The 20,129-nt window shown below is 40.6% G+C and overlaps 1 protein-coding gene across 3 annotated transcripts in view; it reads right to left on the bottom strand.

The window, feature by feature from the left end:
• The window catches only part of WLS (Wnt ligand secretion mediator), a 99,233-nt gene extending 80,072 nt beyond the window's left edge, over nucleotides 1-19,161 (bottom strand). The window contains exon 1 of one of the 3 annotated variants that reach the window (XM_081056337.1): nucleotides 18,782-19,161. In XM_081056337.1, coding sequence (XP_080912463.1) covers nucleotides 18,782-18,887 — 106 coding nt within the window. In that variant the 5' untranslated portion in view covers nucleotides 18,888-19,161. Of the gene's footprint in view, nucleotides 1-18,279; nucleotides 18,447-18,781 lie in introns of those variants that run through there. The other 2 variants (XM_081056338.1, XM_081056339.1) reach the window with 2 other exon arrangements.
• Between the last annotated feature and the right edge of the window lie 968 nt (nucleotides 19,162-20,129).

Below are 20,129 nucleotides of genomic sequence, written 5' to 3'. Positions count from 1 at the left end.
TAATAAACTATCTCTTTTTAAAAACTCAAAAAATATATATTTAATAAGGGGAAGCTGAACAGTGTTCAGAAACAGAGCAGTCTTTAGATAGTGGTTGTTTTGAGAAATTGAATTATGTCAACAGATCTTCTCTCCATTCACTGAATTCTACCTTATATTTTGTTAGCTTCATTATCAGGCTCCATTGGAAAGCCTCCAGTAGTTCCAGGCTCATATTACCAGGGTTCAAGTTCAGTAAAAAAAGAGAGGACATCCCTTCCTGGTAGCATCCACACAAGCCTCAGAATTTATCTGATCAGACTAACTGAAGCCACATGTCCACTGCAGCTTGGTCACATGCCCATCGCAGAGTCAGAGGTCAGGATTCTCTTCAACCGCATAGACGGAGAGTGGGGAAACAGAAGTGCCACAAAGGAAATCCAGAGTCCTTTTATCAATAGAATTCAGGTGAACCATCCTCCCAATAGTCTTCTCTCTTTCCCTAATTTCTAAGTTGTATTATAGGGATGATCAACTTTGAAAATAGAATACTAAAGGAACAACCAAGCCAGTCACAAAAGCATATAAATAGCCAGTAAGCATATGAAAACAGGTTCACCCTCACTAGCCAAGAAATGTAAATTAAAAGAAAAGGATATTCTTGGCAAATTGGCAAAAATTATAAAATTAAAAGTAATGCCAGGTACTGGCCAAGATGCAGCAAGATGAACACTTCCAGACTTGACTCATGGGGCATATGGTGGTTATCACTGATCCGATGGGCAAGTTGGCAATTATTATCAAAATCTTTAAAAATGGGCATGCTTTTTGACCTGAGACAAATTCACAGAAAATTGCTAAGGAAATAATTAAGGATAGGAGTATTAATTTAACTATCAGAAAGGTTTTCCCAGTATTGCTATAATATAATCCCAAAATGGAAATAATATCAATGTCCAACAATAGATTGGATAATTTAATTATGGTACATCCATGCTATGGGTTATCATGTTGGCACCCAAAATGACCTTTCAATGCCTATTTATTGGCACGACTTAAATAATGGAGAAAGGCACATAAAGAAGAGTTAAAATAATGGGTTACCATACCACAGCATCATTCACTAGCTAAAACTAGAAAATTAGTTTCACTCTCATCTTCTAGGCACTCCCTGGCTCCTTCTTTAAGATTTACCATCAAGTTCTAAAGACTGTCCTAGGAAAGATCAAAACATCTGGACACCCTCAGCAGGCTAAAATTTGTTGTTCCTTCAAAGAGATATTCTTCACATATTTAACAACTGTTTATGGGACTAGCTGAGTGGTACCTGGAGGAGGGTGAAGAAAATGGACCACAGATGGCATTTTTTTTTCTTAGAAGATAGCTCAAAAACTAATGTTTAGTTAATACACAGTGACTTTTATAGTAAATAATTCTCTCTCTATATATATATAAAAAAAGCTTATTTCCTGTTCTGCATCCTATCATCATACAGCAGTTAATCTTCAAATCCCTAGAGTAACTGCCACCACAAAAATAATCAACTACCTTCTCAAACAAAGCTCACCACAAACACAGCTATTCTCCATCTCAGTTTCCATAAATTTTAAATGTGAATATCCCTAGTAGACTGGCCTATCTTAGAGTATTGTTGGTAATATTAATTGAGATGATTCCTTGGAAAGTGCTTTGAAGTTGGGTAAAAGCACTACACAGGTATGTGAATATTGAGGAGTATGAATTCATCACCTAGATTTAACATACACTCAACAAAGCAACTGAGAGCCCATGTCAAGTCTTTGGCTTTACCATAACCTTCACATTTTTTTCCTATAGTCATTTCTGAAAACTGGGTGTTGGTCTAGAAAGTTTCCTTGAAACAATAGGACAGGCCCTCTCTACTTTCCAATTGGCCAAAGAGTGTTTATAAAAGCATAGTATTTCTAGCTGTTGAAATTTAGCTAATTAAATAATGGGGGAAATGCCAAAGATAATCCAAAAAGCAGACAGACATGCCTGCTATAGATTGGAGCCTGAAATGGAAAAGGGCAGCAGCACGAACAAGGAGAGAGGTTAATGGTTTTCATATTATCTCATTCAAACCACAGCAATTCAAAATCCTAGAAGATATAAACTTCTGAGAGTGAGAATTCTTTTAGAATTACCACACAGTACTACTATTAGCAACACTTTCTAGCACTTCAATTATCTCCCCAAGGGAAATCATTGTTTTAAAAAAAGTTGTTTCTGATAGGGTTGTGCCTCTATATTGTGTGGACTCAATACGGACTCATATTGTGTTTCTTCTACAGTCTCTGTCCCATTTTGAAGAAAGGTAAAGTTTAAATAAAATACAGATGGGGCAATAATAAGCACATTTAAGTTCTTAAATGCCCTTCTTTTTAAACCCCCACCCCAATTACATCCTTCCCTTGAGGATATTTACAATCATCTATGACACATGCTCTGTACCTTCTTGGTTCAAGGAAAACACACCTACAGCATTTTAAATTAACTACTGACCCTTACTCTCACACTATAAACAAACCCTTTTCAAAATCTCAATTGCATTGTGTCCACACTGATTAAAGCTTGAAGCCTGGTGACCTCATGTGGTGTTAACTTCTCCCATGCACCAACAGCATTCTGCCTTTCTACTCAATTACCCCCTTTGGTGCCAGAGGATTGCTACCCAATGAACATACACAATGGATTTCTGCTTCATTACACTAACCAACAGCAGGATAGAAATAAGCAGAAGAGGAATAAACAAGCTAATTTATCATGAGGACAGAGCAAGCTTTCACCAGTCTCGCCATGGAAAACTTCAGTGGTTAACGGGAATATCAATAGTCTGAGGGTAATGTTGATGATCTTACAGATTAGACAGAGCCACAACAGAACGTCAGTAATTAAAGAATTTTGCAGATTAGCAGGTGTGAACAACATGTACACAAAACCCATGCCTTAGAATTCTGGGGTCCTACATAAAACCTACTGAAGAATTATTTTGGGAAGCACAACCCAGGGTTTTGGATAATGTGGACTGACACCCTGGTAATTTGCCCCAAGTGTTCAACCTAACTGTGGGGCCCCTCTTATTCATCTTTGACAAGGTGGCCAGGAGAGCCCCAGCCTCTTTGTGAGAAGGATCTGGATGGCCCCCTTCATTAGTCATGGCAAGGGCACAGCGGCTGATTGAATTAACAACTTTGGAGGGCTCCAGTCCCAGTTCCCAGACATTAGCACCATCATCCAGAACAAATTAAAAGTCTCACAGCAATTAAGCAGATTTTGAAAATGAATTTCCCATGGTTCAATGGTTCAACAAGCAATCTTGAGTTAAGTATCAGAGAAGAGTTTAGAAGGAGGAGAGGAAGAACTGACTGCTGAGTTTCCAAAGTAAACATACAATTGGTAGAGGCATAAACAATAAACTTCTGAGCCTCTGCTAACTAGGCTTTTACATTTCTTTTACATAAAATTGGAAATAGTCACAGAAGGTGCAGGAATAAAATATTAACATGGAATTGTATTAAAATGGTGGATTCTAATGGTGGAAAAAATTCGGGAGGAATTTTTGTTTGTTTGTTTGTTTGTTTAAGTGTGTTTTTCCAGGACACATCAGCTCCAAGTCAAGTAGTTGTTTCAATCTAGTTGTGGAGGGACCAGCTCACAGTGGCCCATGTGAGGATCGAACCAGCAGCCTTGTTCTTAAGAGCATCGTGCTCTAACCAACTGTGCTAACCAGCTGCCTTTTCCTCTGTTTTTAAGTCCTTTAACCCCATTGTATGCTTGTTCAAAACCATAAATAAACATTGGGAGGGGATGAAAATGTTTCCAGTTACCAGATTTTAAATTCGCACAAGCAATTCTAAACCTGACTCTAGAAGCATCTACATCTCTCTGAACCAGTATAGCTAGATTCAGAGCAGGCAGAAAACCTTTTATGCTAGCCTCCCAAAGGACTCTGGGTGATTTAACTGATTTTAACTCCAGGAACTCATTCCTGGGTTAAATGAATAAAAGTAATAATAAATTAGTATCTAGCCTATTCTAAGTATTTAGTTTGCCAAGCACTGTACACATATTATTTCATCTAATCCAGTCACATATTATGTTGTGTGATCCTCAGGGCAATGTCACGAGCCTTATTACCATACCATTTTACCCATTTGAGAGTCCAGGAAACTCAAGCTCTGAGATTAAGTCATTTGTTCAAGGCCACACAGCTAGTAAGTGGTAGAGCCAGGATTTGTATCCAGTCCTTCTGACCCCAAAGCTCTTGCTTACATTTAGAATCGGAAACTCCCATTTCCAGCAGGGTTTTACCTAGACTTTAGAGCAGTGGATGTGTCCATACAAAAAAACAAAACAACAACAAAAAAAAGTCCAGATTTTAGAGGGAGGGAGTGTAGGGTGACATGATGACCCAGCTGAGGAGGAATTCCTGTCACCTTTCTTTCAAGCTCCTATTTTTTCTCCAATACCACCACCTCCCTCTCCCTTTACTCTACTTCAGCTGTGTACCCCCACCCCCTTCCCATACTCCCACCTCCTCTAGTTGGAAGGTCTGGCTAAAACAAGTCCAAGTCCAGCTTTTGTGTGAGTGTCTCCTTGGCTTTTGCTTCCTTCTCTTTCAGCGTACATATGCTTCTTAAATTTCTTTTCCTGCTTCTCCACCTGGCTCCACTAGATAGTCAGCACGTCCAGGTTCCTCTCTGCCTGTAGGCACACATTCAGCACAGCGTGTTCAGTACCATTCAGGAACCTGGAAGAATGTGTGGATGAATTCATTCCCACCCACCCAATGCACAAGCTGAACACAATGGAATGCAGAGGTGGTTATTTGAATGTATTATGCTTTCTTGCCAAGGGTAATTATAAAAGTTGGCATCATAAATATATTATTGATCTCTAAGAACTGTAAATACATCTACAAAATTCTTAGAAGGGAAACTCTGAAAGATGAATTTTCCATCTTTAAAAATTTATAGAAAATTGGGGTGGCCGGTTAGCTCCATTGGTTAGAGCGTGGTGCTAAGAACACCAAGGATGACGGTTTGATCTCTGCATGGGCCACTGTGAGCTGTGCCCTCCTTAAAAAAGTAAATAAATAAATAAATAATACAAGTAAATAAAAATTTATAGAAAATTAAGCAAATTATGTGGTCTTTGAAAAACAGTCCACATGGAGAAGCAACATATTTACTTCTTAAAGACAACAAATCACAAAATTTCCATCATCATTCAACATTCTCATTTGAATATTCAAAATTTGGAAATACATATTCTTATGTATGTTCCCTTCCTCCTAGACAGTATAGACAACCAGTCACAGTCATTCCCCTGCCTTTATGGCCAAGTAAAGACCAAATAATAGTAATTATTTGGGTTCAAATGGGTTCAAATGAGAAAATGTAAGTTAATTGCACATATGTGTTAGATCAATCAATATATATTAACCATTTCCCTGAATTAGAAGTTGTCACTAATTAACTTTTTAAGGCTTTTTTTTTTTGAGTCATTCTATATCTGGTTAGGTTAAAGGCAGGTTATTCCTGCCTCTTAGTGGATACATAAAGTTAAAAACCCAGCAATCAGTGAATAGTAATCAGTGAAATAAGACATAATAGTAATCAGTGAAACTGTAGGCATAAGTAATGAAACACTCCATTAGTTGTCAGGAAACTTGGTTCAAGTCTTACTCACCCACTGTGGCTTCTCTGGGCCTTTAGTTTCCATGATAAAATAGGAGGTCCCTTTCCAAAACTCCAAAAATTACATACTTTTATAAATCTAAGCTTGCAAACCATGAAAGTGACACAATCTTTTAAGTTCAAGTGAATAACAAGAAACCTCTCCTCAATTAAATTATAGAAGTATAGCCCAGAATACAATTATTACAAATCTTAGGGCAGACCTTGAAGCTGAAGCATTTTAGCTACCTATGCAACAGATTCAAAATACAAGGCATTTATGTATTTATTTCTTCCACAAGTATTACTAGGCACCTGCATTGCACTATCCTGCGGTAAGCACTGGAGAGAAAGGTGAGCAAATCAGACCATCCTTGCTCTCAGGTAGCTTACAGTTATATTTCACCTTTATTTTTTGTTTATAATTTCTTAGAATAGAGCACTATAATTCTAGCTAATATTTCAGAAGAATTTAAGAGATCTTTTTTTTCCTTAAAGCTTGACTTTCAAAAGTCTTTGTCATTTACATTATATCTAGAAGCAAAAAATTTCCCAATGGATGATGACTTCAATTTTATAATGCAAAACAGAAGAACAAGTGGGATTCGCTCTACAGCACGCATGGATGGAATATATATATTTCTCCCATGAATTGAGTGAGATCCAATTAAAAGTCTTGCTACTGGGTTTATCTATGCTATAAAGGGTCATACAGGCCCAGCATTTTAAAAGGCAAAATTTAACATTCGAAGTAAACCTTGATGAAAACTATGACTTAATTGGATCAAAAAGTAAGTTAATTACTCTAATTCACCAAAGGTATATATGACATGCTTCTTTAACTGTTAGGTAGCATGGATTATGCCTACTAGCAAGCTGTCAAGCAGGGTTGCTGGGTTTTTAACTTTATGCATCCCCTAAGAGGCAGAAATAACCTGCCTTTAACCTAACCAGATATAGAATGACTCAAAAAAAAAAAAAGCCTTAAAAAGTTAATTAGTGACAACTTCTAATTCAGGGAAATGGTTAATATATATTGATTGATCTAACACATATGCGCAATTAACTTAGTACATTTTCTCATTTGAACCCAACAACATCCATGTAAAGGAGAAATCTTTAGAGGAGGAAGCTGAGGTTTAAAGTGTGTAAGTGCTTTGTCCAGATTACAAAGCAAGTTTGATAACGAACCTGGTCAACGATAAAACCACACGCTATCAGTCAGAAATCGGATTGCTTTGGATAGAAGGATCAGTAAGATTATCACTAAACAGAAATATCACATGGAAAACCTCGAGGCAGCAGCATGTTGTTTTACAGAATGACCATTTCCTAGGAGTCCTGTGAGGAGCCCAAGTCGTCAAGGACAACTTTCAAAGTTACTGTAGTAGTTCGGCTTAGCCAGAAGTTATTCTCAAATGAGATGCTGAGTTAGTGGACAGAGCTGGTTATCAGTATCTAACCCAAGGCCTGACCCAGAAATATTATCACCTGAACTATTATATTAATGCTACTTTTGTTTGAATCCCAGACATACTGCTCATCCTTCTCCCAAACTATATTTTCTCTTTCTTTATTGAAACAGGTGAGTGGGATAGGGGAGGAGGGGAATTGGGGAATTCTGATATCTTTCAAAAAAGGAGATAAATGCTAATTGAAAGGTGACTTTGGTATCCTTTTAGTTTAAAAATCTTGAGTGTCTACAAATTATCCTGTTTCTTTTTCTTTCATCAGCTATTATCCAGAAATACCATGTTCTCTTAGAGCAAAATTCTGCTCTGTTTGGGCACGTTCAAAGAAAGGTGCCGAGGATTTAACACTGGCTCTCTCTCATGGACTTACACATTCTGTAAAATTAGGAGGAAGGGTAACTAAAACTATGTCTAAGGTCCCAGAGTTCCTGTCACAGCCAAGCCCCTCCCCATCCCACCTGGCCCCACCCCACCTTACAATTCTTAAAAAACTGATCCTTTCTAAGTAGAGGTGTGGTCTCTAAGTGACAGCAAGCAGGGGCTAACACTGAAGCGTTTCACACAAGCCAAAACTAGCTCTACAGAACAGAGAAAAGAAAGGAATGTGGGGACATGTCTTTTCTACATTGGAGGCATTCCATTCTCTTGCAAGTTACAACCAGTTGAGAGTAGATAAAACATATAAGAACCCAGAGTAAAAGGAAGAGAGCCTCAAAAAGACCTCATCTGCCTTGAGAGAGGACTGCATTTAGTAACTATGGAGGCCAGCTTTTTGGTTGTAATCACCTGAAAGCAAGCATGTTAAACAGAGACTTAAAAGTCAAGATTCCTTCTGGCTAAATCAGAGGGTGCAGAAAAGCACAGTGCTTTGTGACTCTGCTCTGTTTCAACAAAAAGAAAGGCAGAGGAGGAAGAATTTACAGGGTAATACTTGCACCTCTGGAATCACAAAACTGCTTGTCAGGCGCAGTGGCACAGAGCCCTCAATACGTTAATCCCTATTTTGGCAATTTGAACTTTCTGTTTGCAATTATCGAGTGAAGAAATGGGAGAGATAAAGGATGAGCAGTTTTGTTGTTTCTTTGTTTGCAAATCAGACCAAAAAATATAGGGCACGTCATTTCCCAGAAACGCACTAAAACTTCAAAATTATGCTTGCCACAGACTCCCCTGAAAGCACAAACTTTAGTCACAGACTTAGTCAAAAAAGCCTCAGATTGGGGCTGGCCCGGTGGCTCAGGTGGTTAGAGCTCCATGCTCCCAACTCCGAAGGCTGCCGGTTCAACTCCCACATGGGCCAGTGGGCTCTCAACCACAAGGGTGCCAGTTCAATTCCTTGAGTCCTGCAATGGGTGGTGGGCTCCGCCCCCTGCAACTAAGATTGAACAGGGCACCTTGAGCTGAGCTGTCTCTCCGGATGGCTCAGTTGGTTGGAATGCATCCTCTCAACCACAAGGTTGCTGGTTTGACTCCCACAAGGGATGGTGGGCTGTGCCCCCGCAACTAGAAAATGGCAACTGGACCTGGAGCTGAGCTGTGCCCTCCACAACTAAGACTGAAAGGACAACTTGACTTGGAGAAAAGTCCTGGAAGTACACACTGTTCCCCAATAAAGTCCTGTTCCCCTTCCCCAATAAAATCTTTAAAAATAAAATAAAATCAAGCCTCAGATTGATGAAGTCTTAAACGCAAAGATGAGAATGGTTCTTTGGTTGGATTAGTAAGGACCATAGTCATGGGATTTTTTTTTAAGTTTTAAATTTACAACATTTTCTCAAGCAAAAGGAAGGGAATGCACCACACCCTAAGCAAGCAAAAAGGAATTTAGTTTTGTTTTGCTTTGTGAATTCTGTAGTAGCCTTTAAAATTCACATAGAACAGCTTAACACTGTATATAATCCTATTGTTCTGTAAGAGGTTAGCTAAGAATATCAAGTATACAAAGACAAGAAGAAAACATGAGTTATTGCAATTTTATTTTCAGGTAACATAAAAACCAATAGAGCTATAAGAACTGCAAGTGGGGAATTTTACGCACATTAACTCTACGCCTTCAGATAGAAATCAAATAATCTCCAAACTGAAACTCAGAAGGAGATACATGTTTAGAGGGCTGACTGGCATCAGAACTTGAGTTCGAGTCATGGATGTGCCTCCAATTTTGTAAACTGAGTCCCTCCCCTTTCCAGGGACTCTGATTCTTCCTTAAAGGACGTAGGATTACATGATCTTCAAGACCTTTTCATCCTCATAATTTAATAGCAACCAACAAGCTCCACCGTTTCTATTCAGGCCAAACAATAAACACCAAAATATATGGATACAGTGGATCAAAAACCTGCACTCAAGGCCAGTAAAAAGATCACACAGCTTTAGAGTAGAATCAATGATCATTATCAGCCTATAATGTAAGGATGTTGCCAAGGGCTCCTGAGGTGTGAAACGACCTGCTCATATCACAGAGACATCAGAATCCTGGGCATTCTTTCTCTTCCTTTGTCCTCATGTCACCTACCATACTCACTCCTACATCTCTCTGTGTTCTCTCTGAGTTTCTGTGGCAAAGAATCCCAACGGTTGTAGACTTAGATCTGGTATAACCAAGCTCTATTACAATTGTGTATAAAGCAAAAATGATAGATAGATCTTGAGTAAAAGCATGAGGGATTCTCTTGGGAGTAAAAAGTTTTAGAATGATTTAGACTTGTGTTCTTATTTACTAGTTTTCTGCAACAGTATCTACTATTTAAGGAAGGCTCAGTATGAGACATTCAGTGATAGCACGGAAATTAATGCCAGGAAGCAGGATGGGATGACCCCTTTTATACTTTCAAACCCAAACTTAGTAATGCTTTGGGTCATTCCCATTCCTTCTGCCTCAACAGACGCATGAATTTGGAGGTGTTCAGCAAAGTGGTGGTGACTCAAGGGAGAAAAAGAATAGAACATTAGGTTGGTTCAAAATTAATTTTGGTTTAAAAGGTTAAAAATAATTGCAAAAACTGCAATTACTTTTGCACCAACCTAATATAAACAATTTCAGTTAAATTCCCTCTGTATCTAAGAACAGAGAGGGACAGATAAAGAAAAGTAGGACTGAGGGATATGGGGTTAAACAGATAGTTTCAGAGGATAGTCCTCTGGGAATCACATCTCTGGTGGCTGTGAGACTCCCAATGGGTGCCTTGTCCTCAAGATAGTGAATCCCTCGCAACAATCATCTATGACACAGGAAGGCTCTGTCTCCCTCACAGTTGAGGGTCGGAATCAAGGATCTTTTGTGACTTATTTGAGATCACTGAGACAAGTCATCTGCAGAGGTTCAGCCAAGTGTCTTTTCAGTACCTGATGCTGCCTTGAGACTAGGAGCTCTCTTTTTGGGAGGGGCTCAGCAAGGATAAGGCAGCAGTTAGCTGGCCCCCAACCACCTCCCATGAGCTTAGCCTTATGAACCTGGGGCTTACTAAAAACTGAGCCCATCATTTACAAACCTTCTTTCTAAAGAGAAACCATAACGCCTTGCCAAAACAAATGCAATAACTTGGCCTCTTATTTCAATGACCTCTGCTTTCTTGGAAATGTGTTTAGTAGATAAAGCCTCTGAGTTAACCCAGGGAATTAACCAGAAGTTTAAGACCCTATCATTTCATTGGGCCAGCAAAGAAAGAACAACACACTTTTACCAGGGAATATTAAAAGAATAGAGTAGGAAGAAAAAAGAGAAAGGAAAAAAATTGTACGTGAAGTCCAGGATTTAAAGAGGCACAGTAGACAAAAACACTAGAGCTCCATTTGGGGTATGAGGGGTGGATGGCATCAGAAGTAGGTCTTGGAAATCCAGATACAAGCTGTGCCCCAAAGAGATAGTCTCATTTGTTTACAAAGTCCTTAGTTTTTCTTTCCTGAGTCTATATTATACTCCCATCTCCCTTCTCCATATCTATGCTCCCATCTCCTGTATTTAACAGTTATATTCAGGACCCACTATGGATGCCAAGTCCAGGCAGCATTCAGGAGGTTGGTTATGTTTTCAATTACAACTCTTTATCACTCTTCTCTGCGTGTAATAATTTCTTTGTGGGAGTATCTGGGGTATCATTTTCTCAGGTTCGGCCCTCCCCAGGATGGCTTATAAGCAGTGGTCAACATTTACAATGGCTAGTACAAGGGGTTAATATGTGCTTGGAATTGGGGTAATCTGTTTGGGAATTAACTAGATTAATGATTAGTACCCTTGCAGTGATAAGAGTATGTGGTTTGGCAAAAGGGTTGAAGCAGAAAGAAGGGACGAACGGCCAAATGGCTCAGTTGGTTAGAGCGTGAGCTCTCAACAACAAGGTTGCCAGTTCAATTGCACCCCCTGCAACTAAAGATTGAAAACGGCGACTGGACTTGGAGCTGAGCTACATATTCCACAACTAGATTGAAGGACAATGATTTGGAGCTGATTGGCCCTGGATAAACACACTGTTCCCCAATAAAAAGAAAAAGAAAGAAAGAAAGAAGGAAGGAAGGAAGGAAGGAAGGAAGGAAGGAAGGAAGGAAGGAAGGAAGGAAGGAAGGAAGGAAGGAAGGAAGGCAGACTGAGCTTTCACCTTCTATTAAATCTGTGTAGAATCAGTTTTATCACACTCCACCCCTTTGTTTCCCACAGAAATTGAATGGACAATAGGAGGAGAGTGGCGTTGGACTTAAGACCATGGCTTAGGATTCCTTCAAAGAACATGGCCTTGAGGGTTAGTCCTCTTATTAACTGTATCTGCAACCTCTGAAAAGTGCCTTAAATGAGCCCCAGATTCATCAGAAACTGGAAAAAGTACCTGCTTCTCTAGGTTTTTATGATCATTAAATGAATTAATACACATAAAATACTTTCCATGGTCAATGATTAAATCCTCAAACAGCAACAAATTAATAAGCCAAATCTCTCACTACTGGTCAGAAGACAATCTGATTATTGCTTTTGCTCCCCTACAAGATTTAATTAAAGGTGTGTGTGTGGTGTGGGGGGAGGGGGTGAGAGGGAGTGCTAACAGGCTAAAGAACCTTAGTATTTTTATATTCTAAAACATGTGAGCTGCTCTTTCTGTTATTTAGCAGTCCTTTTAGATTAACTCCATTATGAAAAAGGAAATTGTAAAATATTTCATCATCAAATTTGACAACTTCAATGCCTCAAGCTCTTCTTCTCCACTCTCATCTCCATCCCCATCCAGGCACTTCCTCTGGGAACTATGCCGATCTGGCTCATTTGTCTATTAGAGCATCATTACAAGACTTCAGAGAAGACACAAGACCTACATGGGATAGACATGATCATTTCATGTCTTGATGCTCTCCAGCTGCCATCATCTCTTAAGATTCTCTATCATAATTGAGGGTAACAAATCTTTCAATGGAGAAAGACTATCAGTACCTTTCTCCAAAGAACAAAACATACCCGTTCATGGTGTCAACATGGAAGCCGCAATTTGAAATGCTCTCATTATTATGCATGGGTGTGTATATAAACAAAACATTATCCTTTGGGGAATAGAATTTTCAATTTTCAGTAAGAGGCTCTTTCAATTGCTGTACCAGCACTGCTAATTCATATCCTCTAAAAATCCTCTCCAACCTCCGTTGACTCCTATCCTCTTTCTTTGAAAAAGTCCAGACTTACATAACTATTGTAAGTATGTTAAAACCATTAACTAGAGAAAACAAGTCCAAGTAATCTTCCTTAAAGTAGCAGAACTCAAACACATTATGGTTAATGAACTTGGCTGCTGAGCCAGTTGGATGATTCATACAATTATGGAGACTGGTTAGAACCTGTAAGAAATTGGTTGGACTGGCTGGCATATGCAGACATATCAAAAGGTGTCCTCCCTTAGCCTTGGTAAGGCACTATTTTGCTAGGTACACCTGGACTCCATTTCATTTATCATAATATTTAATATCTTTTCCTTTTTATGTATTACTCAATGATTAGAAATGAGAAATTAATTGCTTTTCTAGTGTGACTCATCATGTCTTCCTGCATTCAAACCATTTTTATTCAGTCAAGGCTTTGGGAGGTGGGGCAGGATCACCTAATAAGGGCTAAGAATTCTGGCTCTATTGTCAGACTGACTGGAGACCTAGCTTTGACCCTGACTAGCTAGATAATCTGAAGCAATTTTACAGACCTTTCTCCACCTCAGCTTAGTTACATGTAAATTGGGTATGACAGTACCAATTTGGCAAGGATCTACGTGGATTAAATTAGATAACATCTGGCACATAGTGCACATTTAACACATGTTTAACATTTATATTATTTTATTACTATATTTATTTCAAGATGAAATGTTAATATAATTATTTGACAGTATAATTAACAGGGTTTCTCATTTTACATGTTCTCAAATTCCTAGTAAATGAGTGAGAATTACCTTGGTGCTAGAAACCTCATCATTGGAAATCTTTTGCTTGGTGAACTTGGACTAAGAGGGGTTCTTTTCTACCTCTGGCTTCCCGAGGTTACTCAGGCTTCAATTCCTCTCTTTCCTAAGCCCCAGTCAGCCCTACCTTGGGCGCACAGTAGGATCTAATCAATATTTTGCACATTAGACTGGTGACACACACAAGCTTTAAGCTAAGGACCTTTATACAATCTCAAATTTGAAATCTCCATAGAAACGCCTTTACGAGGAAGATAAGGTAAGGCTCTTTCTTCAGTCTATACAGATGTTTCTTTTCTTTTAATTTTTTTAAACTAAAGGCCGAGTTATTGAAAAATGTCAACTAGGTAGGAAAGGCTTTCAGTCTAGATATAGGTTGCAGGCAGGGACTTAAGAATGTTACAAAGCCGCACATCACACTATTATCTCTAGGAAATATTTCTTAATTTTAACAGGGAAAGTGAAAGTTCCAAAAGAAGGCTAGATAGGCTGTAGTGAACAATTTTTAGATGAAAACATTATTAGAGACTGTTAGGACAAGCATGATTTTGTTGCAATAAACAAATAGCTTAGTTTTTAAACAGTCAAATATGAAATGTCAATTATGAAAAGTTTTACAAAAATTTTGGAGGTTGCATAGTACTCCTATAAACCACATTACACTTTAGTAATTAACAAAGAGGAAAAAAAGACACGGTTTAGTCAGATATGAAATTTTACAAAACAAAAAGGAGAATCAAATACAGAAAAATGTGGGCTAACATTAACCAATTAGTTCTTTTCAGGAGTCTTACCAGAAATCCAACACTGCTGGATTACAAGTATTGCATTATTAATGTATACTAAAATATAATACCCCAACAAGCTTAAAACCTAATGTATTGGGAAGCAAACCTTTATATACTCTGCATAACTATAAGGATTTAATTTCTTAAAATCCTGAAACTTCTAAATAAACCATAGTAGCAGAAACAGAAACACACGTGAATAAACCCCAATCAAGACCACCAATAGCTCTCATTTAAACAATAATAGCACAACAGTATGGGTTGTATCACTGAAAAGCAGTAGATAAGTCCATGTGAAAATTGAGAAAAATGGTTACATATATGTGTGTTTTATACACACACACACATAAACACACACACACTACTCTCAGCATTAAAAAAAGGCTGCTCACGTAGTGAGCTTTCGAAAGAAAGAACAATCTTTCCTAAAGAAATAATTGGTAATTTGTTGATACTTATTTGTAGTTTAAGTTTGAAATATTCTCTTTTATGGGTATGTTTAAAAAAATGCAATAATTTTTTATTCATCCAGTGATCTTCATACTCTTAACAGGGTTAGAACAGGTGGGAACAGTGACCTGCTTTTTCAACCATTATATCCCCAGACATGACTAATTTGAAGCTGAGCAAATTGTACATAATGGGCCAGGGATTCGAGTTCATGATTTTTAGTCTGTGGCACTCTTGTTTCAAGGCACATGGCTTCCTCCCCCTCCTTCCTTCACCTCTGCAACTGCCTCTCCATGAACTAAATTCACCAAACATGAAATCAAAGGAAATTTATTGCTTTTTTAAAAAATTTTTTCAGGCTTATTGTTAAGAAAGATAAAGATTAAGCTGTATCTTTAAACATTTTTCTTTTTCTTTAGGGGTTCTTATATTTTTTAATGAATTCTATATACTAAAGAAACTAGCCACTTAAGAAATCTTGTCAATACATAAGAAAACAATCAGATGCAAAATTTTATAATGGCTCAAAGTTTTTCCAAAAACCATGGCATAATTCAGTGAAATTTTAAATATCCCAAATTCTACCATACAGAATATTGCTTTCCAGATCTTTTTTGCAAAATCCCATTAAAGGGTTAGCAGTATACAGACACTGGAATAAGAAAAACAAAATGAGAACATGCATGTGCACGTGTACACACACCACAACTTGGTTCTAAGGCCATTGGGGCAGGGGAGAATTTTAGCTGGCTAACCAAAACCCAATCCCTCCCATTTGCTTTTTTTATCTAACGTTTAAATTTTCCCCATCAATTCTGGAAGGGTGCAACCAAACAGCACTCTACATGTCATATAAAATTCTCTAAATATTGAAAATTTCATACAATTTTATAACTAAAATGAACCTTCAACTCAGTCTACCAATGAGGAGACTGAAGCCTGTTGGTTAACTGATTTGCCTGGTCACTTTGGGATGCATGGTTTGTCATTATTGTTTGGGGGTGGTTGTTTGATTTTGTTTTATGTATATGTGTGTAGTACTTACACTCTTATAATGAGGAGTTTTGCTATTCAGATCCTTCCCTTCCTAGGTTGCTATGTTTCCTTTCATCAGGGATGACGGTAATCAAAAAGGAACATATATTATGACCAATTGAAAGCAAAAATTTCATTTTCTCCCTCGGCCTCTGCAAATGTATTAGAAAGACACTTCCCACCCAGGACACATAACTTCTAATGTATCCATGGAAGTAAGCAGTGAAGGCATCCTCTTTTCACTGGGGAGAGTGGAGGAGGAGGTTTCTGAACTTTATTTCAACTTTCCAGCCTACAAACTGGTCCTTCATCTACTGATTCCACTTGCCCACTTTATTGAAGATCTATTTTTTGCTCAATTTCATCTGCTTTCCAATTTAGGGAAGTTTGGTGGAAAAACATCACTTTTTGTTTGTATTTATTTCCATATTTGGATCGTATAGCATACCCACATTTTTGGATATCTTTAACAGCAAAAAAAAAAAAATCTCTAAATTGACTAGATAAAGGCTAAGTCACTGTACAAAGTGTTTAACATGAACTGGATCTGATCTTTTCAGTCTTCTAGCCAGAAGTAGGGATACAGTTGTGATAACTGAGGAAGGAGGGCAGCTAAGCAGTAAATTTACACAAAATTTTTCTGCAAGAAGTGTTATAGATAGACATTTTCTTTTTCAAGAAAAGTTGGAAATAAAGCATTTATTGAAGGGAATCTAATTACAGTTGGCACTCATCACTAACTTTCTGAGACTGTTACCAAGTATGGTTACTCACCAAGTTCTCTGGGAAAAACAACCCTTGGCAACACTCCAGAAAAACCCCTCTGTCAACACACAACTGTTCTGATCCTAGATCAACTTCAATGTCCAGCAGCCACTCACCAATGACCTTGGACCATCTCCCTAGTACTAAGATTACAGAAACTATACTAATTCCTGAAGTGCCCTTAGAAACCTACAACACTGGATGATGGGCACTTCAAAGTTAGGAAATTAGCTTCAGGAAAAGAAAAAGAAACACACACCAACACCAGGGAACTATGTGTAATGGTTCCCTGCCTGTGCAAAAACCTCAAAGAGGATGAAGGTCAGACAGGGATAATAGGCCAATTTAATTCCGAAAGCACAAGGTGCAAGAAATTTTAATTATGGTCTGCCACTGAAATCACACAAGATCCAATGGCATCTAACTGCAACTGCTCATCAAGGGAGACAAGAGGTGTAATTGTAACCGCTGCATAATCACTGTGAGGGCACCGGGAAGGCTGCTTTCAGCTCCCAGAGATAATGTATTAAGAGCCTCAAAAAAACCCAATACAAGGAAACAGGGAGATTGCACGTAGCCAGACAGGAGCTTATAACTAGAAAGCTCAACCGAAGAGTGAGTGTGTGTGTGTGTGTGTGTGTGTTGGGGTAGGGATGGGAGTTCTGGGGATACAACAATTAAATTGTTTGGCCCAAACTGAGAATATGAACTTGGGAAACTCTGAATCCCTTTCTGCTTTGTAGATACATACAAAAAGGCGTGATCTTCTCCAGAAATTTCTCTCCCCAGTGAAGAAGCTTCGCCCACTCTCTTTTGTTTAAACAATTAGTCTGGATGTAATAGTGATTTACAGAAATAGGCTCCCTTTAATTTGTTCCCATCAAATCCAAGTCTGGAGACAAAACGCCCCGCATACGACTCGAGGTGTCTGAGCTCTCATCTCTACCATAACTAGGACGCCCGGGTCGGGCGGACACTCACAAAGGTAAGCGCGGAAAAAGCCCCTCCGTGGACTCCCCACTCCGCAAAGTTTTACAAATCCGAAAAGGAAGCAAAACCTCCCGTCCGCGCGGGTTGCAAAGTTGGCGCCGAAGTTTGTGCCGGGATGTCCTAAATCTCGAGGGGAAGGGGACGCGCGTGTGTGGAAAGGCGGGAGGATCGATGAAGATGGAGACACAGCGAGAAAAGGGGAGTTTCCGAGTGGAAGATCCAAGACAATCTTCTTCACCCGGAAGGCTGTTTGGCTCCGAGAGGTCCCAGCGGCGTAAGCCAGGGGAAGTCCTCCCAGGGCGGGCACCATCGCCGGGGGCCCAGGGAGCTGTCACCTGCCCGGGGCTGAGGCGGGAGCAGGGGAGCTATTTCCAAGATACCAAGGGTGGAGCAGAGGCTCCGCATTCACTCGCTCTCGGGGCTCTAAGAAGTGGGGGAGGGGAGATTCGCGAGAGGGCAGGAGGCCAAAAGCAACACCTTTCGGATACGCCGTTCCCTCCGACCTCCCCAACTTCCCGCAGCGCCAGACAAGGACTTTCTCCCACTGCACCCCACCCCATCCCGCCTCCTGGCCTTCGGCAGGATCCCGTAGACAGCCACCGCAGGGGGTGTCGTTGGCGTGCGGCGAGGAAGCGGAGGGTGCTAAGGCTGGGACCCGAAATACGAACTCTTTTACCCCGTGGCTGAGACGACCAAATGCGTCTACACAGGCAGCACACAGCCCTGTAACAGGGCTCCGGGTTTGCGCTGGGCGCAGTTCCCCGGTTCCTCTGTTGTTCCTAATAAAGTCGATGAGGTTGCTCTCCGGAGCTGATTGGGAGGGAACCGAAAGGAAACCGGGGGGAACGCGGGAAAAAGCGGGGGGTGAGCAGCAATCAACTTTGTGATCCAGCGCTTCCTCGCGCGATCCGTCGCCATGCTTACGATTCCCACCCCCGCCACCCCCCTCCTTCCTTTCAAGTGGATACTGAAACTAGGCCAAAACTTTTCCCCCTCCTTTTCTCTTAGCCACTAGACTGGATTGTGCCCCATGGAGCTCTGCTTTCTTAAGCACAATAGCCGGACTAATTAGATCATAGAAGCGAGGCAGCGATACTGTAACAAGTAGCCGGAGAGGCAAAGAGGGAAGGGGCCCGAAAAGAGAGAAAGGGGGAAAAGTTTGCAGCGCTTGCACTTACCAATCAAGCCTCCCACCAGAAAGGCGATGATTTGGAACACGAGCAGAATCCCACCAACAATGCACAGCTTCTTGGTGCTCATGTTTTCTATAATTGCCCCAGCCATTTTTGCGCCCCCCTTTTTCTTTTCTCTTGGAAATAAATGTTTTAGGATGTGCTTTTGGCTCCCGCTCTTCTCACGCTCCCTCCTCCCTCGCCTCCTTCCTGGGCGCCGCAAAACTTCAGGGTTGCGGGAGTGCGGCGGGGATGGGACCGGGACCGAAGGCGCCCGCACGGATTCCCCCGGCGCAGCCGGCTCGGGTTCCCCCAATGCCCGGAGCTGTGATTGTGGCCGCTCCGCCGCCTGTGGACGCTTAAAGGAGCAGGAAAGCGGATCACATGACGCCGCCTCCCTCCCTTTCTTCCTCCCTCCCTCTCGCGCTTCCTCCCTCTCTCCCTCCCTCCCTCCCTCTCTTCCTCTCCCCCTGGCCCGCCAGTGCGGGGCTCCGAGCTCCGGCGGGCGCTGGCGCTTCTGGGTCTGGCAGGCAGCCTGTCCCGCGAGGGGCTGGGGTGGTTTGGGGGTCGATGTTGCTGTTAAGTGGATTCCCCCTATCCCGCCTCTCACGCGTTTCCTTTTCTGGTGCGAGATTGAAATCAACGGTGGACAGCATTGCAGACCTTTAACTTAAACGCGTTGACTTTAGGAAATGGTCCACACCCCTCAACTGCCAGAACTCTCCTTAGAGAAAGAGGAGAATTTTTTAAAGGGACCCAAAGATGCTTAAGTCAAAGACCAAAGGTGCAGAATAAAGTCTTAGTTCGGCTTCCCTCTACCTTATCCCAGCCTGGGTTTTTGGGGGAAGCGAAATTCCCCCACTGCACCCCTTCAGGAACCCCGCGCTCCAGCCAAATCAGACTCCAGTTCATTAGGACATTATCCTCCACGCCATGTGTTTCCAGAGCCTTGACCCTGGCTTTTGCCTTAAAAAAACGCGCGCACACACACACACACACACCCACCCACACACACTTTTTGCTCCACCAGAGTTTTAAACCTCATTTAAAAACCAACTCATCTGAAAAATACTGCTAATTTTCCAAACCAGCTCCATGTAATATCTCTGGGAAATGAACCCCTACAGTTCTTGTGTTTGCAATATTAGCTCCTATTGTAAGGACTTGTGTGTACATGTATGTCTCCACCACAGAGGAGTAAACTCCTGGGGGGGTAGGAAGCAAGTTTTATTCATCTTTGTACATGACCCCTTCTCCCCCATGGTGCCTAACAAAATTCTAGCTCTAGTAGGTCTAGCTCTAGTAGGTCCTCCATAAATTTTTGTGGACAGAATAAATAAATGAATGTGAAAGC

This window comes from Rhinolophus hipposideros, assembly GCF_964194185.1.
Source record: "Rhinolophus hipposideros genome assembly, chromosome: 8".
NCBI lineage: Eukaryota > Metazoa > Chordata > Mammalia > Chiroptera > Rhinolophidae > Rhinolophus > Rhinolophus hipposideros.
Note: the sequence above shows the minus strand (reverse complement) of the source record. Positions and strands in the feature narration are given on the sequence as shown.